The sequence below is a fragment of the Notamacropus eugenii genome, chromosome 1 (genome assembly GCF_028372415.1).
Source record: "Notamacropus eugenii isolate mMacEug1 chromosome 1, mMacEug1.pri_v2, whole genome shotgun sequence".
NCBI classification, from domain to species: Eukaryota; Metazoa; Chordata; class Mammalia; order Diprotodontia; family Macropodidae; genus Notamacropus; species Notamacropus eugenii.
Window position 1 is genome coordinate 582,664,674 of NC_092872.1, and position 23,294 is coordinate 582,687,967.

General features: G+C 38.2%; 1 protein-coding gene across 2 annotated transcripts in view; it reads right to left on the bottom strand.

The window, feature by feature from the left end:
• PAK5 (p21 (RAC1) activated kinase 5) overlaps positions 1–23,294 on the bottom strand; it is a 330,539-nt gene that overhangs the window by 19,377 nt on the left and 287,868 nt on the right. For both annotated transcript variants that reach the window (XM_072634449.1, XM_072634448.1), the window contains exon 3: positions 10,586–11,380. In XM_072634449.1, coding sequence (XP_072490550.1) covers positions 10,586–11,380 — 795 coding nt within the window. The remainder of the gene's footprint in view (positions 1–10,585; positions 11,381–23,294) is intronic.

A 23,294-nucleotide genomic window follows, 5' to 3' on the forward strand; every position in this document is an offset into this window, starting at 1 on the left:
GTCCTACAGAGTTTTCCCACTGACCTTTTTAGAGATTGTGGGTTGAGAAATTTGAAAACTACTGCCAATGATTCAGTCCTATAAGGTCTGCTCTGGCCCATCCTGGCGAAGCCCATGCTAGACTGGGCTATGCTCCCTTCCCAGTGTGATAGACCCTTTCTGTCCACTTTCCAGGTTGTCTTGGGCTCAGATTTGTTTCTCTCTGTCATTTTGTGGGTTCTATAGCTTTAGAATTTGTTTAGAACAATTTTTTTACAGAATTTGGAGGATGTTGGGGGCGAGCTCAGAGAAGTCTCTGCTCTTACTGTGACATCCTTGCTCTATCCCCCTAAGGTATGTCTTTTTAAAAACTAAATTCTTTAGGGTTCTTATAAACTTTTCTATGTAGAGAACTCTCTATTTTTTGACTTCTCATTAGAATTTTTCCTGAGTAAACACACATTTGGGGTGGATACTTTAATTTTGTGCATCCTTTGTTTGCTTTGATCTGTTTCAATTCTGCTTTGCTCACAGAACACAGCACCTTCTCTGATGTGGGTATGCCATGATGAGCGGTCCTGTGCCAGTGTCTCCCATGTCACAAAATCAGTTCCAAAGTTCTTAGGAGAGATCTTAAGAGTGTCCTTGTATCACTTCTTCTGACCACCATGTGAATGCTTGCCTTATATGAATTCTCCATAAAATAGTCTTTTTGGCAAGTGTATATTTTACATTCAAACAATGTGGCCAGCCCACATTGCTCAGAGAGTTGCACTCTCTGAAGCAGGGTTTGAATGCTTGGCTGTTTAGTTCAGGTAAGGAATTCAGTGTCCAGCACCTTATTCTGCCAGATGATCTTCAGATTCTTCCTATTCAAATGGAGGCAATTCAGTTTCCTGGCATGGTGCTTGTAAACTGTCCCAGTTTCACAGGCATATCACAATAGGTCAGCACAACAGCTCTGCAGATCTTAAGTTTAGTAGTCAGTCTGATACCTCTTCTCTCCTATACTTTCCTTTGGATCTTCCCTAACAATGAGCAAGCTCTGGCAATGCATGCTTCAACCTTATTAACAATGTGTACATCCCTGCAAAGTACACTACCAAGGAAAGTGAACTTATCTATAGCATTCAAAACTTTTCCATTTGCTGTAACCAATGGTTCCACATATGGATGGTGTGGTGGTGGCAGATGGAGTACCTGCATTTTTGGTGTTAATTGTTAGGCTGAAAATAGCACAAGCAACAGAGAATTGATCCATACTTTGTTGCATCTCAGCTTCAGAGGCTGCACTAAGTGCACAGTATCTGCAAACAGCAAATCATACACCATCACCTTCTCCACTTTGGTCTTGGCTTGTAGCCTTTTAAAGTTGAAGAATTTACTGTCAGTGTGGTAGCTGACCTTGATGCTGTGTTTGTCTTCATTGAAAGCATTTGACTACATGGCTGAAAACATCATGCCAAAAAGCATGGAAGCCAGCACATAGACTTGTTTCATTCCACTAGTGACTGGGAAAGTATGAGAGCACTGTCCATTATCTAGAACCTGGGGTTGTCATGAAATTGTGGTACAATACTGATGAACTTGTCGTGGCAACCTAATTTTGACATAAGCCCTCACGACAAAAAGTGTCAAAAGCCTTGGTCAGATCTATAAACACTGTGTACAGACCTCTGTTCTGCTCCTGGCATTTCTCCTGGAGCTTTCAGGCAGCACACATCATATTGACTGTTCCTCAGTTCTTTTTGAAGCCTCACAGGCTTTCAGGTAGATGACCATCTTCCAAGAGAAGTATGAACCTATTAAGGATGACTCTGGTAAAAGTCTTAGCAGCAATGACTAACAGAGATTCCCTCTTCAATTGTCACAGGACAGCCTATTTCCTTTACCTTTATATAGATAGACAATGGAGGCATCCCTGAACTCCTGGGTAATAACCTCTTCTTGCCATATAACCTGGAAAATTTCATTCAGCTTTTATATAAACAATGGACCCCCATCTTGCATTTCTCAGCTGGAATAGAATGAGTATGAGGTGCTTTGCCACATGAAAGGAGCCTAATGACATTCAAAACTTCTTCAGTTGGAACTTCAGCTAGGGAGGGACTGACCTCAACCTGAGGCAAATCATCAATGGCCTCAGTATTGATTGATGATGGTCTGTTGAGAACACTATGAAAGTGTTCAGCCCATCTCTCTAGGATCATATCCTTATCACTAATCAATGTGGCTCCATCAGCACTGAGTAGCTGAGATGCATCACAGGTCTCTGACCCATAAATAGCATCACAGAAGCACTTTGGATTGTTACTATCAGTGTAAAAATGAAATTCATCTGCCTTCTTACTGAGCCAAGCATCCTGCAGCTCTCTAAGCTTCACCTGCACTTTACTTTTGATGGAATTAAATGCTTTCTTCTTAGAGATGAATGAGGTATCCAGCTGGCACACCCTGTGGAATTGTCGTTTTTCATTTAGCAGCTTCTGAATTTCCCCAACAGTTTCATCAAACCAGTCTTTGTGTTTGCAAGTATTCTGACCTAGATGAGCAAATGCAGTACTATACACCAAATTTCTGAAAGCAACACACTCCTTTTCTGCTCTACTCTTGTCAATTTTGTGTTGGCTCAACTTTCCCTCCAAGTTAGGGACAAACTGTTCCCACTCAGAAAAGAGCTCTAATTTGTTGGTATTAATTCATTTGGTAGTCATCTTCTCTTGGGGATGCCACTTTTGTTGAATGGGAATATTTAGCATGGAGAGGACAAGTCTATGATCAGTCCAGCATTCCGTTTCACACAGTGCATTTGTAACTCTCACATCCTGTTTGTCTCTTCTCCTTATAATGACATAGTCTATTAAATACCAGTGTCTGCTACAAGGATGCATCTGTGAAGTTTTATCGCTTTTAGGTAAATGGAAGATAGTGTTGGTGATGTGAAGGTCATGAGATGCAGAAATCTTCAATAGTAAATGACTATTGCTGTTTCCAACTCCATTCTTCCCTAGAATTCTCTGCCAAATCTGGTAGTCTGAGCCTGCTCCAGCATTAAAGTCACCCAGCATTATAAACTTCTTCTCTTTTGGCACATTGATGATATGGGTCACTCCCGCTTCATAAAATTTTTCTTTGACCTCATCAGGGTTCATCACAGTAGGAGCAAAGGTATTGATGATAATAGCATGACATTTTCCTACAAGTGGCAATCACATTGTCATTACTTTGTCATTCACTCCTTTTGGCAGGCATACAAGCTTGTTAACTAGATTAGTTTTGATTGCAAAACTCACACAAACCTCATGGTGCTCCTTTCACTGCAGCCTCTCCAGGAAAACGTGTATCCAGCTCTAACTTCAGTAAGCTGGCCTTCATTTGCCAGGCTTATTTCACTCAGGGCTGCTATTTGGAGGCAATACCTTGTATTGTTAATTCACTTTTGCTTAACTTGAAGATCTTTCCCACCTATTAATAGGCCTATGTAACCTGCTTAAATTACATGGAAGCCTAAGTCAGATGTGGTGGGAGGAGCTTGCTGGAGTGGAACAGGAAAGGTGGAATAGAACTGCAAGGAAGTTGGTGAGAGCTATTAGGGCCAAGGAGAGAGAGGGCACAGGTAGGCACAGCTAGTCTTTTCAGTGTTTGCTTGTGGGAAGGTCCTGTCAGGAGTGGGAAGGCTTGGGAATGGCACTGTACCCTGCAGGGCTCATGTGTATTGACTTCTTGGTTACTATGATGCATTTGGCTTTCTGGTGTTGGGATCTGGCTTTCTGGTGTTGGGATCTGGCTTTCTTGTGTCGGAATTAATGTTTTTCTTCTGCCTTCTATATGGAGAGTCTGTTATACTTTGTGATTTAGAACTATGCCAGCAATATTCATAGTTGCTGTTGGTGCTCTGAATATTGCCTTGGCAGTACAATTGGCATCATGAACAGAATCACAGGGTATACAATCTCTATTTGGAGGCAGAAAAGCTTTACAGGAAGAAATGGGAAGATTTACTTTATTCCTCCCTAGCAAGGGAGTGGGCTAAAATCTTTGGACCCTGTGGAAACTGGGACACGAGGTTACAGGAAGAAGAACCCAGAAATTTGGAAAGATGTTTTTGCTAAGAATACAAATAAAATTAGGGAAAGAACTGGCAGGGGTGTGTAGGAGAGCGTGATTTTATTAACATGTTACTATATTATGTGTAAAAGCTGAGAGAAGCTGCTGAAGGAAAAAGTTTCAGATGGAAAAAGGGTTAGCTAGTTTGCATGGGAATTCTCAGTGTTTGTGCTCTCCTTTTAAAAGAGCAAGTGGGGACGGGTGTCTCAGGTGGAAGAAAAGGCTGTTCATTTAGCTAAGAAGAAGCAGAAGGTTGGCAAATGAAGTGTGCACATAACCTTTGTACAGACCCAGCCTAGTTACCACAATGACAACTACCAGGAAAACGTGTGGGAGGAAAATGTGACAAAGTCAGAAAATGAAACAATGATAGAGGGGGAGGCTTATCAGGCAGAAGCACTCTCAATACTACGATGAAAATAGGAGAACCAGGTCATGGGTCAACACAGTGTTTAAGGAGATAACTAAGAATTTTACTCAGCAGGAGGTCACAGATGTTTTGAATTGGTTCACCCTAAGGATAGGAGATTTGTTTTCTTGGATGACGAGAATCAGTGATGAAGGGGCCAGAGAAATATCAATAGATGGTGTGGATTGCTTGAAATTCACAGGTATTAGAATTCTTTTGTACAGGTATCAGAATCCTTTTAGAGATTACAATATGCAAGGAAGTGACAATATGACTAATCTGTTAGCTTTGGCTGAACAAGGAGGCAGTAAGCAGTAATCTACTGACTCTATTTGGTCTACTAGAGATAGACCCTGGCATTCACTTAGGGATTGTCTGAGAAAGTTAAAGGAGGAGGTAATGAAGACTGACATAATGATTGGAAACATAGATGTATACTATGATACCCACTTTGCAGTTTCCCATAGGAATGTAATAGTGAATTCAGCTCCTCCTGCTTATAAGCCACCAGTTCTGACTGGAATAGCTGGGGAATAGGGCACCTTCTTTTGGAGTTCCTGGACAAGGTTTTACAGTTAGTTGACTTAGGGGACAGATATTACTTAAGTTAGGATTAGTAGCTCAAGAAACACATGTACTGGCTAGAGTGATAGATTCTAATTATCAAGGAGAAATTATTGTGACATTCCAAAATTTAGGTGAAGAACTCATACAATTCTGAAAAAAATTATAGTTCAAGTGATTATTATTCCTGGTGAAACAATACCCCTTGTGAAAACTTATTCTCTTTCCAAAATAACTAGCAGAGGAACTGAAGGGTTGGGTTCTACTGATAGAATAAAATTAGGAGCTAAAGTATAGGTTAAACGGAAGCCAGACAGTATTTAAAAGGCTGTGGAAATAATAGCACATGGGAAAGACAATACTATAACTGTTGTTTATTTGGAAGAAAATGATTACCAAATTGTACCCTTAACTCATATATTCTCTGAAGAATGAGGCTATGATAGTGATTTCATGCACTCCAGAATCATGGCTGACTCTTTATCCAACCCTGCTTCTGGTTTTTGTCTCCTTGTATCTTTTGGCTTCTGTTAAACTTGTTTGCTAGATTTGTTTCTGATAGGCTTAGTACCCTCCACCTGCAGATGCCTGATCACTTAAACTGGATGTCACCCCCTTTCCACGAATGTGATGTGTCCCCACCCCCTGGATCTGGCATAAACCAAGCACCAGATACCAGCTAAAGAACTGACCTCTTGAAGGGAACTTCTTGGGACAGAGACAGTTCTATGTCCAATTTCAGCAGGAAGTAGGTACGGAATTTGAGACCTTTGCCCTTTACTCCAAGATTTTAGGCCCCATTCATTTGAACAGGAAATGATGGGGTATGTGCTTTTTTTGTTTTATGTGCTTATTTTGTGTGATCCCTGTTATATTGCTGCAATGTTCTGCTGACACTAGTTGCCCCATTGACCCATGTAATGGATAAGAATGATCTTGGGGTCGAATGTATTGTTGTGTAGTGTATTTTTGCTTAATTTGAAGATCTTTCCCACCAATTAATAGGCCCATGTAACCTGCTTAAATCACTTGGAAGCCAAAGTCACATGTGATAGGAGGAGCTTGCTGGAGGAGTGAAACAGGAAGGGTGGAACAGAATTGAGAGGAAGTTGGTGAAAGCAGTTGGGATTAAGGAGAGAGGACACAGGCAGGGACAGCTAGTTTTGTGAGTATTTGCTTGTGGGAAGGCCCTGGCAGGGGTAGGAAGGCTTGAGAATAGCATTGTCTCCTGCAGTGCTAGTGTGTATTGACTTTGTTACTAAGATGGATTTGGCTTTCTGGTGTTGGGATTTGGCTTTCTTGTCTCTGAATAAATGTTTTTCTTCTGCCTTCTAAACGGAGATTTTGTTATACTTTGTCATTTAGAATTATGCCGGCATATTCATAGTCACCATCAGTGCTGTGAATAACTACTGAGTTCTCTTGCAATAAGAGATGTTCATCTTTCAGGTCTACTGAATTTTGTGTTGTCTCTAAGTTGTATACGTTCCATGTGCTGATGGTGATTGGAATTGTCTTTGCATATGTTTTTGCACATTTTTTTGTATTTCAACCACAGTGTGGGATTCCCTGACTCCCACAGTAATTAGGCCATGTTTGGGTAAGCAGACTATTTCAAGGGCATCTTTTCTAGTCCCTTCCTCACACAAGGAGATGAGCAGTGTGATCCTTAAAAGGTTTCTCAGACATACAGGGGCCTTCCGAATCCCACTGCTGCTTCCACTGAGAAACGACCCTATGGCCTGGGCTGTCTGTATGCAGGATTGTGACTATAGCTCCCAGTGTATCCATACCTGCTGCTTTGTCACTTGTCTGTTGCCACAGGATTTGAGATAAGTATAATGGTAAAATGGTATGGATGATGTCTTTTGATTTGTATGTGAATTGAATTTAAGTGAGGCAGAGTTATACTAAGTCATTGACCTCACTCTCTTCTTCAAAGTCATCATAGTCCAGTGACAGGACAGAATCAAGATGAATGATGCTGGCTCAGAATGCAGTGAGTGACCTTGGCACCTTTGGTTTCTAACCAAGCTCTAAGTAACTCCAGCTTCAGCTGCCTTTATGGCTGTTGGAACAAATTTTTCTTATCCACTCATGCCACCAGCAGAAGTTTTTACATGCTTGGGTAGCCACTCCTCTAACTCACCAAGGGATCTGAGACCCCTTGGTTACCCTCAACCTGGTTTATGCCATCTATTGAAATGGTTTACTGGGGTATGGCCACTGAGCATGCTATAGCTTTTTGGACCCACAAGTGAAAGTTTGGTGGAACAGGTGTACACCACAGAAAGAAAGCAGCCTTGAAAGGGCTCAGCAGCCATCATACCAGAGGTACAATTTTTCCATGAACATACCATACACCAGTGACATCAGTAGAAAATATCAGAAGATACGAAGAACCCCAGGGTGTAAAACATTGAAACCAATCATTTAACTGTTGGTATTTGAAATGTGAGCTATTTGTTTAATGACCAAAGTGAGGCCAGAAACTACTGCTGGAATAGAGTTAGTATCCTAGAGAATAGCTATGGTATAAAAAGAAAAGCAAGACACTCAGAAGTTCAAAGGAAATAATCTAAGTCAAGAGCCACTAATAAAGCTCATGGCTTCAGATGTCTGGACAGAAACGAAGCACATATGGGTAACAATCAAGGTGAACTAGACAGGGTAATAAGAAGAAGCAAATTTGAATTCATAGGAATTACTGAGACTTGGTAAGGATAAGCCCTAAGACAGGACTGTAACTCTGGAAGTGTACATCTTATTTAAAAGAAATTCAATCAAGAGGGAGGGAGGGAACAAATGCCACTCTATATTAACAAAATATGTCAGTGTCAGGATATCTGTAAATGGAGAGAGAAACATGAGAAGCGTGGTAGAAAGCATTTGGGGAAGTTTACTGGAGCAAGAAACAGATGTGATATTGTCATTGGAATACTCTGTAAACCACTTGGACCGAAATAAGAGAAATTTGAGTAGTTTGGAAAATAGAACTGACACCAAAGCATGATAAACTGTAGTCTTGATGGTAGGATTATACAGAAACATGCTGGAGTTCTCTCTCTCCCCAAAGCAGAACAATTAATAATTTCTCCACTGCTTTAATGAAAAGTCATACTAAGAAAAGACAGGGGAAGCATTAAGGTTGTTATCCTACATAAGATTTGCACCAATAAGGAAGAACTGGTTGATGGAGTCATGGAATGAGGAACATATGGAGAAATATCCAATTCATCTTAGAATTTATGATAAAAGAAATGAAAGCTGGACAAATACAAAGTGACTTAGGATTTTTGGAAGACCAGATTTTGTAGCACTCAAGAGAAAGACAGGTGGGATCTCTTGGAGCAAATTTCTATGGCGGTCAGTCCAGGAGAGATGGGAAACACATGAGAATGAATTTTGGACAATCAAAAGGAAAATAATTCTGACAAGAAGGGAAAAAATAGCCTAATGGAGATTTATAGGAACTTATTAATCAACTTAGATTTTAAAGACATGTTCACAAGGTGTAAATAAGAGTGATGCTGACTACATTTGGAGAAAAAGGAATAAAAATGGAGGGAACAGAAACACTACTCAGAAAAATCAAAGAGGGATGTGGAAGAGATGTTTAACTTATGTTTTGATTTTATGCTCTTCTCAAAATAATTATAGTCAACAGTCTATAGGTATTTTATAAACACCTATTAGCCAGGCAATGTGCTAAATGCTGGAGATAGAAAAGACCAGAGTTGTCTTTGGTATTTGAATATTGGTATATTTTTGGTATATTGAATCTTTGCTAATCTGATGGAAAGCTGACTTTCAAATACAAGAATCAAGAGAAGCATGAAAAGATAAACAGGAAAGAAAAATCATAATGGATTTACTAAAATTTAACTGTTTACATTCCTACATGGAAAGATATCATTTGTAATTGAGACTTTTCTCAGTATTAGGGTAGTTGGAGGGATCATATACATACATACATACATACATACATATATGTATATATGGGGCATGGAGTGAGTTGAATATGAAGGGATGATATCCAAAAAATAAAATTAAGGAGTGAGAGGAATATATTGGGAGAAGTAAATACTTTTGAGGAGGGATAGGGTCAAAAAAAGAGAAAATAGAATAATTGGGGGGCAGGATAGGATGAAAGGAAATATAGCAAATTGCTTACCTTCTCAGTGGAGTTGGATAGAGAGGGAGGAAGGGAGAGAAGTTACAACCCAAAGTTTTAAAAACTAATGTTAAAAATTGTTTTTACATGCAACTGGGAAACAAGACATACAGTCAATGGGGTATAGAAATCTGTCTTGCCCTACAAGAAACTAGAGGGGAAGGGGATAGGAGAAGGGAGGCATGTGGTAGAAGGGAGGGCATATTGAGGGAAGGGGTAATCAGAATATATGATGTCTTGGAAGGGAGAGATGGGGAGAAAGTTTGGAACTTAAAATCTTGTGGAGGTGAATGCTGAAAACTAAAAATAAATTAATAAAAAATTAAAAGGGTTATTTTTACATGTAAGTGGGGAAAAATATAAAATACTAAATACATCCAAAAAAAAAGTAAACTAATTTTTAAAAATGATGCCACTTTTACTCATTTGAGTTTCTAGATACTTGGAATTTATTATTTATTTCACTGCAGAGAGGAGAACTACCCACTCCTCTTAGCATTTTCAGTAAAACAGAGCCAAATAGTTGTGACCTCTATTCTTATAGCAAGAAATTCTGTGCTATTGGTAGGGTTTTTTATTTGTAGGACTAAAACAGAGTTCCAAGCACATATGTATATTTTGTGTCTTTTTGAATGTCTTAATTTTTTAAATTAAATAAACATATTAACAGCAAACATGCCATCCTTTCTCTTTCCCTCCCACAGAACTCAAATAAAGACACGTAGCTTTTGGCTCCCAGACTTTATTTTTCTCAAATTAGAAGTGCAGCATTTATTTTAAATGAATGGATTTTGTGATTTTAAGGTTACAGAGAGCTTAAAAAAATAACTTGAAGTTTGCTCCTATAGGTTCAGGCTTCTGCTGCCTGTATGGGCAATATCTCTGCATTTAAGAAGGCCAGGACAGCTTAGCTCTTTGCTTTATTTAGGGAGAGAAAGGAAGATAGAGGAATGTCTCCTCCAGACATAACAAAGAATGATCCTATCATTGTCCCTCTCAAACTTTCCTCTTTTAAGCCTGGGACTTGTGGATACCTATCATATTTGAAAAGCAACAGAATCCTTTATATAATGTCAAGGTGTAGTGAAAAGAACATAGGACTAGGGATGATGTGTTACCTATGGTTGCTAGACCATTGCAATTGCATGATAAAGTCAAACTTCAATAAGATTTCTTATTTAAAAGGCTATGGTGAAGTTACCACTCTTTCATTGTTTTATTATTTATTGTCATTTTTGTTATAGTTATTCAGGGAAAAATAACTAATATGCAACTTGACAAACACTTTTAGCACAAACTGTGTGCATAAGACTAGGGAAGGAGGGTAATCAGACTGATGGCTGTCAACTTACCTTTGGAATGCACGTGGTGGTTTCTGAGAGGCGAGGGTAGGTGTAAGAGCTGTATGAGTGTCCTTGTTGGTGTGACTTAAATGCACTTGCTCCATATGGCATGGCAGGTTCCTGAAGCCCAGAACCTGATCTTGACCTCTGCCGCATGGCTGGCTGAGGGCTGGTCTGATTTATATATGAAGACTTTGGTCTCCTATCATAATCATCCATGCTGGGCCTCCATTCACTTTCACTGTACACCAGACTTTCTTTTGAGCATTCACTTGTCCCTGCAGTCCTAGAGGGAGTTAATTGAAAGGAATCTCGGTAATCTAGAGGGGATCCAGTTGAAATTCTGTGATAGTCCCACTTGAAGCCACCATATTCACTTGGTTTACTTAGCTCATCCATGTGGCTGTGATAATCTGGAGGAAGCCTGGACATACCTGATTTCAAAGCCTGTATATCAGAATAATAGGCATCATCAGATTTCATTTTCACTGCATGTCCATTTTGCTTAGATACTTTATGGCTGCGTTCGTAATATCGATCCAACTCATCTCCATATGGACCCTTTTCCCTATATTTTTCTGTCAGGTAGTCAGTGGTAGTGTCAGATTCACTGGAATACTGAGAAAATGTGATGAAACCATTTTCTTCCGAATGTCTCCGGACATGGTTGGAGGTACCCTGATGAGGAGTGGGAGGACTTTCTTTCCTTAGAGAATTGGAACGAGTCACAGAGATGTTGTCAAATTCTTCTAGCAAACCATTGATTGAAGTTTCCTTGCAGGGTTTGTTTCCCCTAACAATTGTCTGGAAAGATGAAAAGACATATTTTTGAAGAATGCCTTAACATCTGTGCATTCAAAATAAAACAAAAACAAAAACAAAACCCAGCAAATAATCCCTCCTTACCCCTCCCCCCTCTCCAATAACACCTCACACTTGACTGAGAAATGAAACCAACTTAAGAACCGTATTTCTGGACACATAATATGTAGGATTTAGGACCACTGGATTTAGAGTTTGAAGAGACCTGAGTGTTTATCTAGTTTAACCCCTTCATTTTACAGATGAAGAAATTTAAACCCAGATGGACTTACCCAAGGTCACATGGAGAATAAAAAGCACAGCTGAGATTCAAACTCAACAAGCATTCATGTATTAATTAATTTCAATGACACAATGGGAAAAAAAGGAGCCAAAAATTACAAGTTTTAATTTGCCCAGTTATTTTCCTTATTTATCTCAAGAACAAAATTGATTTCATCACATACTTAATACTGTTTTTAAAATTACTAATAATTAAATTGTAATTTTTATGCTCAGTAATAGCAGACAATGGTCATTTACCTACACAAGGCATCAATTAGCCCTCTACTTTCACTCTTCCCCTATCAAACAAGTGAAAACAATCTAGAAACAGAGCAGATTATCATTTTCACAACTGACAGTTATTGTTTTATAAGTGGTGTCATTGGGGGAATTGTTAAAAAAGACAAAAAAATTGCATGAACACATGCACATACATATTATACTATGATTACATATATGCATATATGTGTGAGCACACACATGCCTATATACACACATGTATTTGTTTCCTACTGGTACAGAGCACTGCCTTAGGACAGAAATGAGATAAGGAAAGGAACCTACCATCAAGGAGCTTATAGTCTAGTATCAGACTAAGAACCCATCATGCATGTGAATGTGGTCAAGAACTTCTTTGTAAGTCTAATTTCATATATTTCAGCGTCCAAAATAGGCTAGGCACAGTGAAGAATGTATCCCATTGATCCCCACACAGAGTGAATTTCCCACCCCATGACCCTCTTCTTGAAGGCAGTATGCTCTTCAATATTATGTAAGAAGACAAGGAAGGGTCACTTCTAGATGCTAGCCCAAGAGTGCTCTATGATGATGTGAGGAAATAGGCAAGGACTCAGCTGTGTTCCAACCTGCTGCTAAAAGTGTGATTCTTTTACATCTGACATTTCCTATATGCTCAAAAAGTCAATCTACAAAGCATGTCAGTGAATTTTTATATACATTATTAGACAAACATACTCACTCTTTTGGCAGCTTTTCTATGATACATGCTCAACTCTGATGATTTGTTTTGCTTATTTTTGGTTTCAATCCTTCCCTGCGTAACCCAGTTAAGCAAAACAACTGCTTTATTTATTTGTAGGGGGCAAGGAGTTAAGGAAACCACAGAGAAAGGCTAAATGTTGGGGACCTCAGGAGAAGCCTTGCTTAACTTGTCCTTCTACAAATTTTCCATTGCAGGATAGTGAATTAATGCTATCAGACACAAAACATAAAACTGATAGATATCCTTGGCTTCCCTATGAATCCAAATCCTATTACATTATTTCCTGTGTGAAACTGGGACAAATCTTCATATGAAAGATGCATATTTGGACTAAATGATTAAGAAGAGGTAGGGAACCCATGGCCTTCTGGGTCCTTTAGTGTAGCCTTTTGACAGAATTCAAATTTACAGGATAAATTCTTTTGTTCCATAAAATTTGGAGTCAGTCAAAAGGCCGACCTGAAGGACCTAGAAGGTCACATGGGGATCATAAGGCCTCAGATTCTCCATTTCTGGATTAGAGAATCCAATTCTCATTCTATACGTGGTTTTATTTTTTTTGAAGTGTTTTTGTATGTTGCAGCTTATGTTTGAGTTTTGTTTTCTTCTCTATTCTGTTTTCTTCTGTTGGGGAATTTAATCCATTCACATTTAAATATATAGCTGTGGTAGAAGGACTATGTGCTCTTAGGTCTACCCCCAAAGCCCATAGAACACCTGTAAAAATTGTCTCTAAACAAATTCTAGAGTAGCAGAAGCCACAAAATGACAGAGTGAAAGGGATTTCCAGCCCAAGGCAGCCTGGAAGGCTGACAGGAAATGTCTGTGGCACTGGGCTCAGAACGGAGTGCAGCCGGGCCTTGGTCTTGCAGCCCAGCAGGGACAGGACTGGAACAGGCGAAATCCCAGGTAGCAGCTGTGGTTCCCAGATCCCCACAAATGCCAGAGACAGCTTCAAAGGTCAGTGAGAAAGCTCTTTCACCTGGGTGAGAAGGGAGCAGAGCCCTCCCCTAGTCTCGGATCTAGGGTGACAGTAGTCACTAAAGCAGCAGCATCCATTTAAGGAGCCCTCACCCTAAAGGCCCTGGGGCAATCAAGCCTCTTATCTAGATCTCAGTCCTTAGTGGCGGTCCTGGGGTGAGGAGGAGCATTGGCTTGGTGGAACTGTAGGCGGTTCCAGAGAGGGAAACTTATTCAAAGATCCCGGACATAAAGGAGTACTTGCGGTTGCTCACAGACCAGGAGAGGAGTAAACTCCTCACCCCTGAGTGTGCCACCTTGGAGGAATTAAGAACTAACAGGTCCCTAAAGTATATGCTTCACTTGAGAAAGGATTCAAAAGTCAAGTAACAGGCCGGGAAAATGCCCCAAAAGGGAAAAAAATAAGACTATAAAAGGTTACTTTTTTGGTGAAAAGGTATTTTTCCTCCATCCTTTTAGATGAGGAGGAACAAAGCATACCATTAGAGGAAGCCATCAAAGTCAAGGCATCTTCATCTAAAAGCTCCAAAATAAATTTGCAATTGTCTCAGGCCATGGAATAGCTCAAAAAAGAGTCTGAAAAATCAAGTAAGAGAGGTGGAGGAAAAAGTGGGAAGAGAAATGAAAGAGATGCAAGAAAATCATGAAAAGCAAGTCAACAGCTTTCTAAAGGAGACCCAAAAATTGCTGAAGAAAATAACACCTTAAAAATAGACTAACTCAAATGTGAAAAGAGGTCCAAAAAGCCAATGAGGAGAAAAATGCTTTACAAAGCAGAATTAGTGAAAGGGAAAAGGTTCAAAAGCTTACTGAAGAAAATAGTTCTTTAAAAATTAGAATGGAGCAGATGGAAGCTAATGACTTAATGAGAAACTAAGAAATTACAAAACAAAACCAAAAGAATGAAAAAATTGAAGACAATGTGAAATATCTCATTGGATGAACAACTCACCTGGAAAATAGATCCAGGAGAAATAATTTAAAAATTATGGGACTACCTGAAGGCCATGATGAAAAAAAGAGCCTAGACATCACCTTCTATGAAATTATCAAGGAAAACTGCCCTGATATTCTAGAACCACAGTATAAAATAAATATTGAAAGAATCCACCAATCACCTCCTGAAAAAGATTCACAAAGAAAAATCCCAGGAATACTGTAGCCAGATTCCAGAATTCTCAGGTCAAGGAGAAAATATAGCAAGCAGCAAAAAAGAAACAATTTGAGTATTGTAGAAATACAATCAGGATAACACAAGTTCTAGCAGATTCTACATTAAGGGATCAAAGGGCTTGGGATATAATATTTCAGAAGTCAAAGGAACTAAGATTAAAACCAAGAATCACCTACCCAGCAAAACTGAGTGTAATACTTTATGGGGAAAAATGGTCATTCAATGAAATAGAGGACTTTCAAACATTCTTGATGAAAAAGACCAGAGCTGAATAGAAAATTTGACTTTCAAACACAAGAATCAAGAGAAGCATGAATAGGTAAACAGGAAAGAAAAATCATAAGGGACTTACTAAAGTTGAAATGTCTACATTCCTATGTGGAAAGATAACATTTGTAACTCTTGAGACTTTTCTTAGTATTTGGGTAGGTGGAGGAATTTTATATGTATATGTATGTATATATGTAGATATATACATATATGCACACATGTATATATATACATATACATATATACAGACAGAGGGCACAGGGTGAGTTTAATAGGAAGGGATGATATCTAAAAAAATAAAATTAAGGGATGAGAGAGGAATATATTGGGAGGAGAAAGGGAGAAATGGAATGCGGCAAATTATCTCTCCTAAAAGAGGCAAAAAAAAGGTTTTTCAATGGAAGGGAAAAGCGGGGAAGTGAGAGGGAAAAAGTGAAGCTTACTCTAATCACATCTGGCTTAAGGAGGGAATAATATGCACACTCAATTTGATATGAAAATCTATCTTACACTACAGGAAAGTAGGGGAGGAGGTAAGTGTGGTGTAGGGGGATGACAGAAGGTAGGGCAAATGAGAGGAGGGAGTAATTAGAAGCAAACACTTTGAGGGGGGGACAAGGTCAAAAGAGAATAGAAAAAATAGGGGACAGGATAGGATGGAGGGAAATAACAGTTTGTCTTTCACAACATGACTATTATGGAAGTCTTTTGCATAACTACACATGTATAGCCTACATTGAATTGCTTACCTTCACAGTGGGGGTCTGTGGGGAGGGAGGAAGGGAGAGAAGTTGGAACTCAAAGTTTTAGGAATGAATGTTGAGAATTGTTTTTGCATGCAACTGAGAAATAAAAAATATGGGTAATGGGATATAGAAATCTATTTTGACCTACAAAAAAAGAGAGATGGGGATAACCGAAGGGAGGGGTGTGATAGAAGGAAAGGAAGATTGGGGGAAGGGGTATTCAGAATGCACAGTGTCTTGGGGTTGGGAGAGGGGAGAGATGGGGAGAAAATTTGGAACTCAAAATCTTGTGAAAATGAATGTTGAAAATTAAAATAAATTAATTAAAAAAGAAAAAATCAATATATAGTAGTTAGATTTATGTTTTCTTCCTCTTATATCTTTTGCATTGATTTTGTCCCTGTTATTAATTTTTTTAACAATAACTGCATTCTAGTCTTAAAAAAAAATACCGTTACTCAAATTTAACCAACATCAACATTTTAATATATATAGAGGAGATTGCAAATGAAACTGATCTATCAAGTACATTTTTAATTGGGGTGCTAAATATTAACAAAATATGCCTTTTTGTGTCCAGGTTTGAGCTATTCTATAATCTCTTCTATGTTTTATTAAAAATTTCACTAACTCATTATCTTTCCTTTTTTCTTATTTGTAATACTAATCTTTTCCAAAGTTTCACCTCTCCTGTTTTACTTGCTCTATTGTGGTTTTCTTGAGTATACTTAAATTGTTAGTTTCTTTTTTATCTATCTTCACTCTCTCTATCCTTTTTTTTTTTTTTTGCTCAGAATCCCTTTGAATGTTTTGCTCACCTCTTTCTCCCCCCCAAAATAATAATGATGGCCTTTGTTGAAGGTCCATTTTTTTCTGTTGATAATTTGGCTCCCCTTGACAGGATATGCTATTCTGGGGAGCAACTTGTTTTCCTTGACTTCTTCAAAAATTATATTCCTATCTTTTATCTGATGGAGAGTGGTACTAGGTTATTATAATTTGATTTAATATGATAATATAAATGATTAATATGATTTAATATGATAATAATTATTTTTCTACCATAGCTAAAAGTTTTTTTTCCTTGACTGCAAAACTTTGAAATTTTGTTTTAAAATTTTGAAATTTAATCACTCTGTGCCTTTAAGTTTCAAGCTTCATGTTTTCCTCTTTTGGTGATTATGGGGATTCTATCGTTCAGCACTTTTCCGTTTATTTTCAAGATTTATGGGCAACTTCCTTTTATTTTTCCTACAGCAGGGTATTTATACTCTTTATGGAAGACCTATAATACTTAACACTATCTTTTTCCTTTCCCATCATGAGACACCTTTCCTGTTTTCCCATATTCACTAAAAGATCAATGACAGGGCAGCAATGACACCTGCCCTTTTATATCCTAGAATGAAGGTCTGCTAGAGCAGATAAGGAACTCTCTTCCAATTTTCTTTTGTCTTTTCCAGTCCAAAGCTCAGAGTTTTAGAGTTGAACCTCAGAGATCACCCAGCCCAACTTAGTAGGTTAGGTTAAACAATAGCTTGGAATGCTGGACTTGGAGTCAGAAAGATCTGAGTTCAAATTGTGCCTCTGGATCTTACTAGCTATGTTACCCTGTGCAAGTCACTTAATCATCCTCAGCCTCACTTTCTTCACATGGGAAAAGAGAATAATATTACCTCCCTCACAGAATTGTGGTGGGAATCAAATAAGATAATATTTGTATAGGCCTTTGCAAACTTTAAAGTGGTATATAAATTCTAGCTATTCATATCATTAATAGCAGTAGGAGTAACTCTGTTTAAATTATTTATCTCTGAGTAGACCAATGTACCAGATGCAAAACAGTGACCCTGACGGAGGATAGTACCACTGTTTGTATTCATTCTCTATAATTTTTCAAGTTCTTGCTTAATCCTTACATGCATATCTCTTAAATATATTTACTAGTTGGTGAAATCTTTGTATATCCATATGGATCCCTTTGGACTGTCTCCATTACTGGAATGATTTCTCTGTGTTTCAAGAATTTTATTCTTCAGAATATTTCATTGCTCCTCAGCTGACATCCCCGGTAGATTTTTAAACCATAGTTGAGAAGAAACAGGAGAACAATATCAACATGGTAAAAAGAAAGAATTTTCAAAGATGATAGAACTCTAATCAGTGTAACAACTTACTGCGACGACTAAATTTACTATTTACAATGACTATGATAAACCATGCGACTCATCTCCTGACAGGGAGGTGATGGACTCTCAGGGAACATAAGACACACACTTTCTCTCTTCTTTCTCTCTCTGTCTCTCTTTATCTATCTGTCTCTGCCCACACACATAATACATGATATATAGTAAATAAATTTTATCCATCAAAATATGAGGAAACCAATGGAGAGAAACTACCATTCTGCATCTGATTCTTAACATCAAGGAAGAGCTAATTCCTAAAGTGCAAGAGATGAAATATTTGGGGAGGAAGAGGAAGTGATCTCACTCGGCCTCACAATTTGTCATAGAATTTCTCAATAGGCTTGACATTCACCCCAGATGTTAAGAGAGTAAATATCAGAGTATTCAGAGGAAAGATAGGTTGATTCTGATGACTCTGAACAACACTTTAATTTATTTTTACTTTTCCACTTAGCAAAAGTCCATTTCCATTCCTTCATACCTCCTTTATAAGACTTAGGGGGAGAAAGAGAAAAACAAAACCCTTGTAACAAACGTGGCCAGTCAAGCAAAACAAATCCCCACATTGGCCATGTCTATGCATGTGTGTGTCATAACACATATGTGTATGGGTAAATACTAACACGTACATAGGTGTACATATATACACACATAAATATGCACACACATCCATATGTGTGCATCCTGATAACAATATAATGGTTTTCTTTTTCCACTGACCTTCACTGAAATGCTATCCAACATACTTCCCCTCTCTGTCTCCTAGATTGTCCTCATGTGAATCACATTCTAGGCCTGACTCTGTTCCCACCAAGACTATACCTATGAAGTCAAAATGATCTCCTTGTATTAATTTCTCCAGTCCACACTGGTTGTTATTCATACTTTATATGAAATATTTAAAATCTTTTTAAGGAAAAAAGTGGTTGGGGAAACTTTATGGTTGTTTGTGGCTTCTCAATGACACTGCTCTTTTGCATATGGACCAGAAAGTTAATTTATTTGCTACTGTGGTATGAATAAATGGTTGTGATAAGGCTGGAATACCTCAGATGGTGCTGCAAGTTTATAACTACAATGGTCAATGCAGAAAAATACTCTACACATCATTCCTAGGGATATTTCAGATTAGAGCACTATAGAGTTATTGTTTATATGAATATCTGCTCTTTATATGAATACTTGCTCTTTCTCCTCTTCACTATGGAAAATCCTTCTAACTTAAAGTATTTATTAGAATCCTTTGAAAATTCACCCTTCAATTCTTAGGAAAATGTATCCTGTATGTACCTACTTAGACAAATACTTTTCTCCCCCATCAAAAGGCAAACTCTTCAAGGGAACTTTTCACTTTTTCTTTGAATCTCCAATGTTAAGAACAATGCTTGGCACATAATAAGTGGTTAATAAATGCTTACTGACTGACATATTGTCAAGAAGGATGATTACTGAGAAGAGGTCTTTTGGTTTTTACAGCTACAAGACCATGGTAACTTTCCCTTGAACCATGCCATTAGAATCTAGACTACTGGGTGTTTAGAAAAGAGTGAGAGTATAAGTAGAAGCATTCAATGCAAAGTCTTCAAAAAGTTGAGCTAAGAAGGGAAGGAAACAAGAAGCAAGGAGTGTGTTGGTATCACTTTGATCCTGCACACTAGAGCCCATTGTTAATTTTACATATGCTTTAGAATCACAAATCCTAAAAATCAGAGCTTGATTTATTGTTCAGATGATTGTCTAGACTTAAGAAAGTGATGGAGAAAAAGTTTATAATGCATATTAAACTGAAAAGTGTTACAGCTTTTTACCCCACCCCTGCAGCTGGTTGTTAAACATTTAGCAATACACTTCGGAATATAGGGTGGTATCTAGCGGGGATCCTAGGATTGAGTGTTTTTGTTTTTTGCTTTTAAGAATGGGGGAGATGTGGGTGTATTTGTAGGTAGCAGGGAAGAAACCAGGAGAAAGGAGGAGGTTGAAGACTGAGAGGATAGACATTCTTGAAGGCAATATGTTAGCAAACACAGAAAATGGATCAGATTAAGGATACATTGATGAAAACTAAAATATAAAATAGGCTTTTGAAGAACAACCAATTTTATTCTTTCTTATTTAGGAACATAATTCCTATTTCATGAAAATTAATCAAAACTTCCCTTTCAAGAGCCAAATTAATGAGTTATTTCCAGAACAGAAATAAGGGTTGGCTAAGAAGATCTCATCACTAACACCTTCTAATGGTCTGAATCACTGGTTAATTTAAATACATTAATATTATGTAAATAAATATTTCCTTTCCCCAAATGATTAGTACCACTTCTTATTTCTATAATAGTGCTACAAGAAATTTTTTAAAGTTATATTTATTGTTAGAAAATAAAAAGCAGCCCTGATTTTTTCATTGACTTTGTATGATAGGGTATTTTTCTTTGAGATAATGGGCTGTCAGATGGCAAATAATTTTTCAAAACTAGCAGAATAGTAATGGTACTTTGAATCTTCAAGAGCAAGAGGTGGGACAATGTTTTCTATTGTAAATAATGAAATAAAAATATATGCTGTATTCAATAGCATAGGTTAACTAGCTTCAAAAGGGAAGACTGCTATTTGTCAGCTTCACCATGGGACTGTTTATCAAAGCAGATTTAACAATATAAAGGAATGTACAGCTTTCTATAGATCAATAAAAAGAGTATTAGTGAATTTTATGCCACAGAAATTCTGTGTTAAAAATCAATGAAAGTGGGGCAGAGCCAAGACGGTGGGCTGAGAGCATGTACACATCTAAGCTCTATGGCAAACTCCTTCAGATACCTCTAAAAAGAGAATCTGAACAAATTTTAGGGTGGCAGAATTCACTAGGAGACAGAATGTGGCAGACTTTCAGCCCAGGACAGCCTGGAAGGTCGATGGGAAGGATCTGTTGCATAAGTCCGGAGATACACAAAGCACACAGGCTTTACAAACAGGGACCTTGCCATAGCAAAGTCAAGCAGAAAGCGTTGGGGCAGACTGAAGCAAAAGCAGCAGTGCAAATTCTCAAACCTATCAGCCTAGGGCAGGAGTCCAGTGGAACTAAGTGAGAGTGAAGTACCAAACTCCAGGTAACAGCAGCAAGTGCTCGTGAGACTACCAGCTCACAGATTAAATGTCTATAAATCACCTAATTGAACTTCTGTGAACCAAGATGGTAGAGAAATCTGTAAGAGCTCTCCCTCTCCCGTTGTTGACCTTGAAAAACTCAGAGAATATTTCCCCAGGAAAAATTCTGAAATAGTGAGATCAGTCCAAGTGGTAAACAGACTCTTAGCTTGGGAAACTAGGACAATTGTAAAGGGATCCCCCCTTGCTGTGGCTGAAGGGGACCAGTTCAGGACTGGGGCTATCCCAGACAGACCCTCTTCAGTTAACCAGGAGGAGATTCTGAGCCCCAGGGCAGGGTGGAACCCATAAACGCCAACACCAGGACTCCAGTCGTACCTTAGCACAGCCAGAGCAATCAAGAAGACACTAGCGTCTGGGCCTGCCTGTGCTCTAGCTCAGGAGAGGAGACTTATGAGGCTAGACTACCCTCTCCCATACCACTTTCAGGGAGCTCCAGGATAACTCTTGGGAAACTCAGAAAGACTTCATCTGGTCTCTGCTTTGGCATACCAGACAGCTCAGCCCCAGGTAAGCTGCAGCATTCTAGCTTCTAGCCACAATACACAAAGCCTCAAGTTCTAAGCATAACAACCATGGGACAGAGTCCTCTGTGCCCCAGAAGCAGAGAGCCACTCCAATAGTCAGGGAAAAGGCAATCATCATAATGAGCAGGAAGCAAACCATAAAAGAAAAGACCATAGAATCTTATGATGGGACAAGAACCAAAATATGAATACTGAAGAGGTGTCAGCATTGAGGCTGTACTCACTTCTGAAACCTCGGAAGGGAATATAAACTTGTCTCAAGCCTAAAGAGCATTCTTAGAAGAGCTCAAGAAGGATTTTAAAGGCCAAATTAGAGAGGGAGAAGAAAAATTCATCAATGATTTTTAAAAATATGAAAAAAAGAATTCATAGAAGAATTTAAAAAGAAAATTGAAAAAATGGACAAAGAGATATAAAACTTAACTTGAACAACTGAACAAATGGAAAAGGGGTTGAAAAAGTTAATTGAAGAAAACAAGCTATTAAAAAGTAGAATTTTGCAAGTAGAAGCTAATGACTCCATGAGATATCAAGAATTAGTCAAACAGAATCTACAAAATGAAAAAAAATAGAGGAAAATGTAAAATATTTCATTGGAAAAACAATTGACCTGGAAAACTGACTCAGGAGAGAAAATCTAAGAATTATTACTGAAAAACAATGAAGAAAAAAAGAAGCTGGGCAATATCTCCCAAGAAATCATTAAGGAAAACTGCCCTGAGTTCCTAGATCCAGAAGGCAAAATAGTCATTAAAAGAATCCACAGATCATATCTCCTGAAAGATCCCAAATTAAAAATACCAAGGAATATTGTTGCCAAATTCCAGAACTACCAAATGAAGGAGAAAATACTGCAAGCAGACAGAAAGAAACAATTCAAATATTGAGGAACTACAGTCAGGATCACACAGGACCTTGTAGCTTCTACATTAAAAGATGAGAGGGACTGGAATATGATATTACATAAGGCAAAGGAGCTTGAACTACAACCAAGGATCAATTACCAAGCAAAATTGAGCATAATATTTCAGGCAAGGAGATGGACATTCAATGACATAAGGGATTTCCAGACCTTTCTGATGAAATGGCCAGAGCTCAATAGAAAATTTGATCTTCAAATAAAAGGCTTAAAAGAGGCATAAAAAAGTAAATGAGGGGAAAAACAACTCGTTATTTAATATGGGCAAACTAAGATCCTTGTTAAGAATTGCATATTTATTATGACATTTAAAAGGAATCTACATAGATAGAGGGAGTGGATATAAATTAAATGATATGATGATAAAAATGTGATTTAAGGGTGTGAAGGGATTGTAATGGGAGATGTGAAAAGGAGGAGGCAGAAAAATGATAAATTACATCACAGGAAGAGGTACAAAAATATACAATAGAGGGGAAAAAGGGGAGGGACATAAGCATTATTTGAGATTTATTCTAATCTGATTTGGTTCAAAGAGGGAACAAAAAACTCAGTCAAGTATAGAAATCTAACTTGCCCTATAGGCAGTAGGAGGCGGAAGGGGAAAGAAAAGGGAGGGGAAGCTAAAAGGAGGGAAGAAATAGTAAGGGAAATAAAGGGA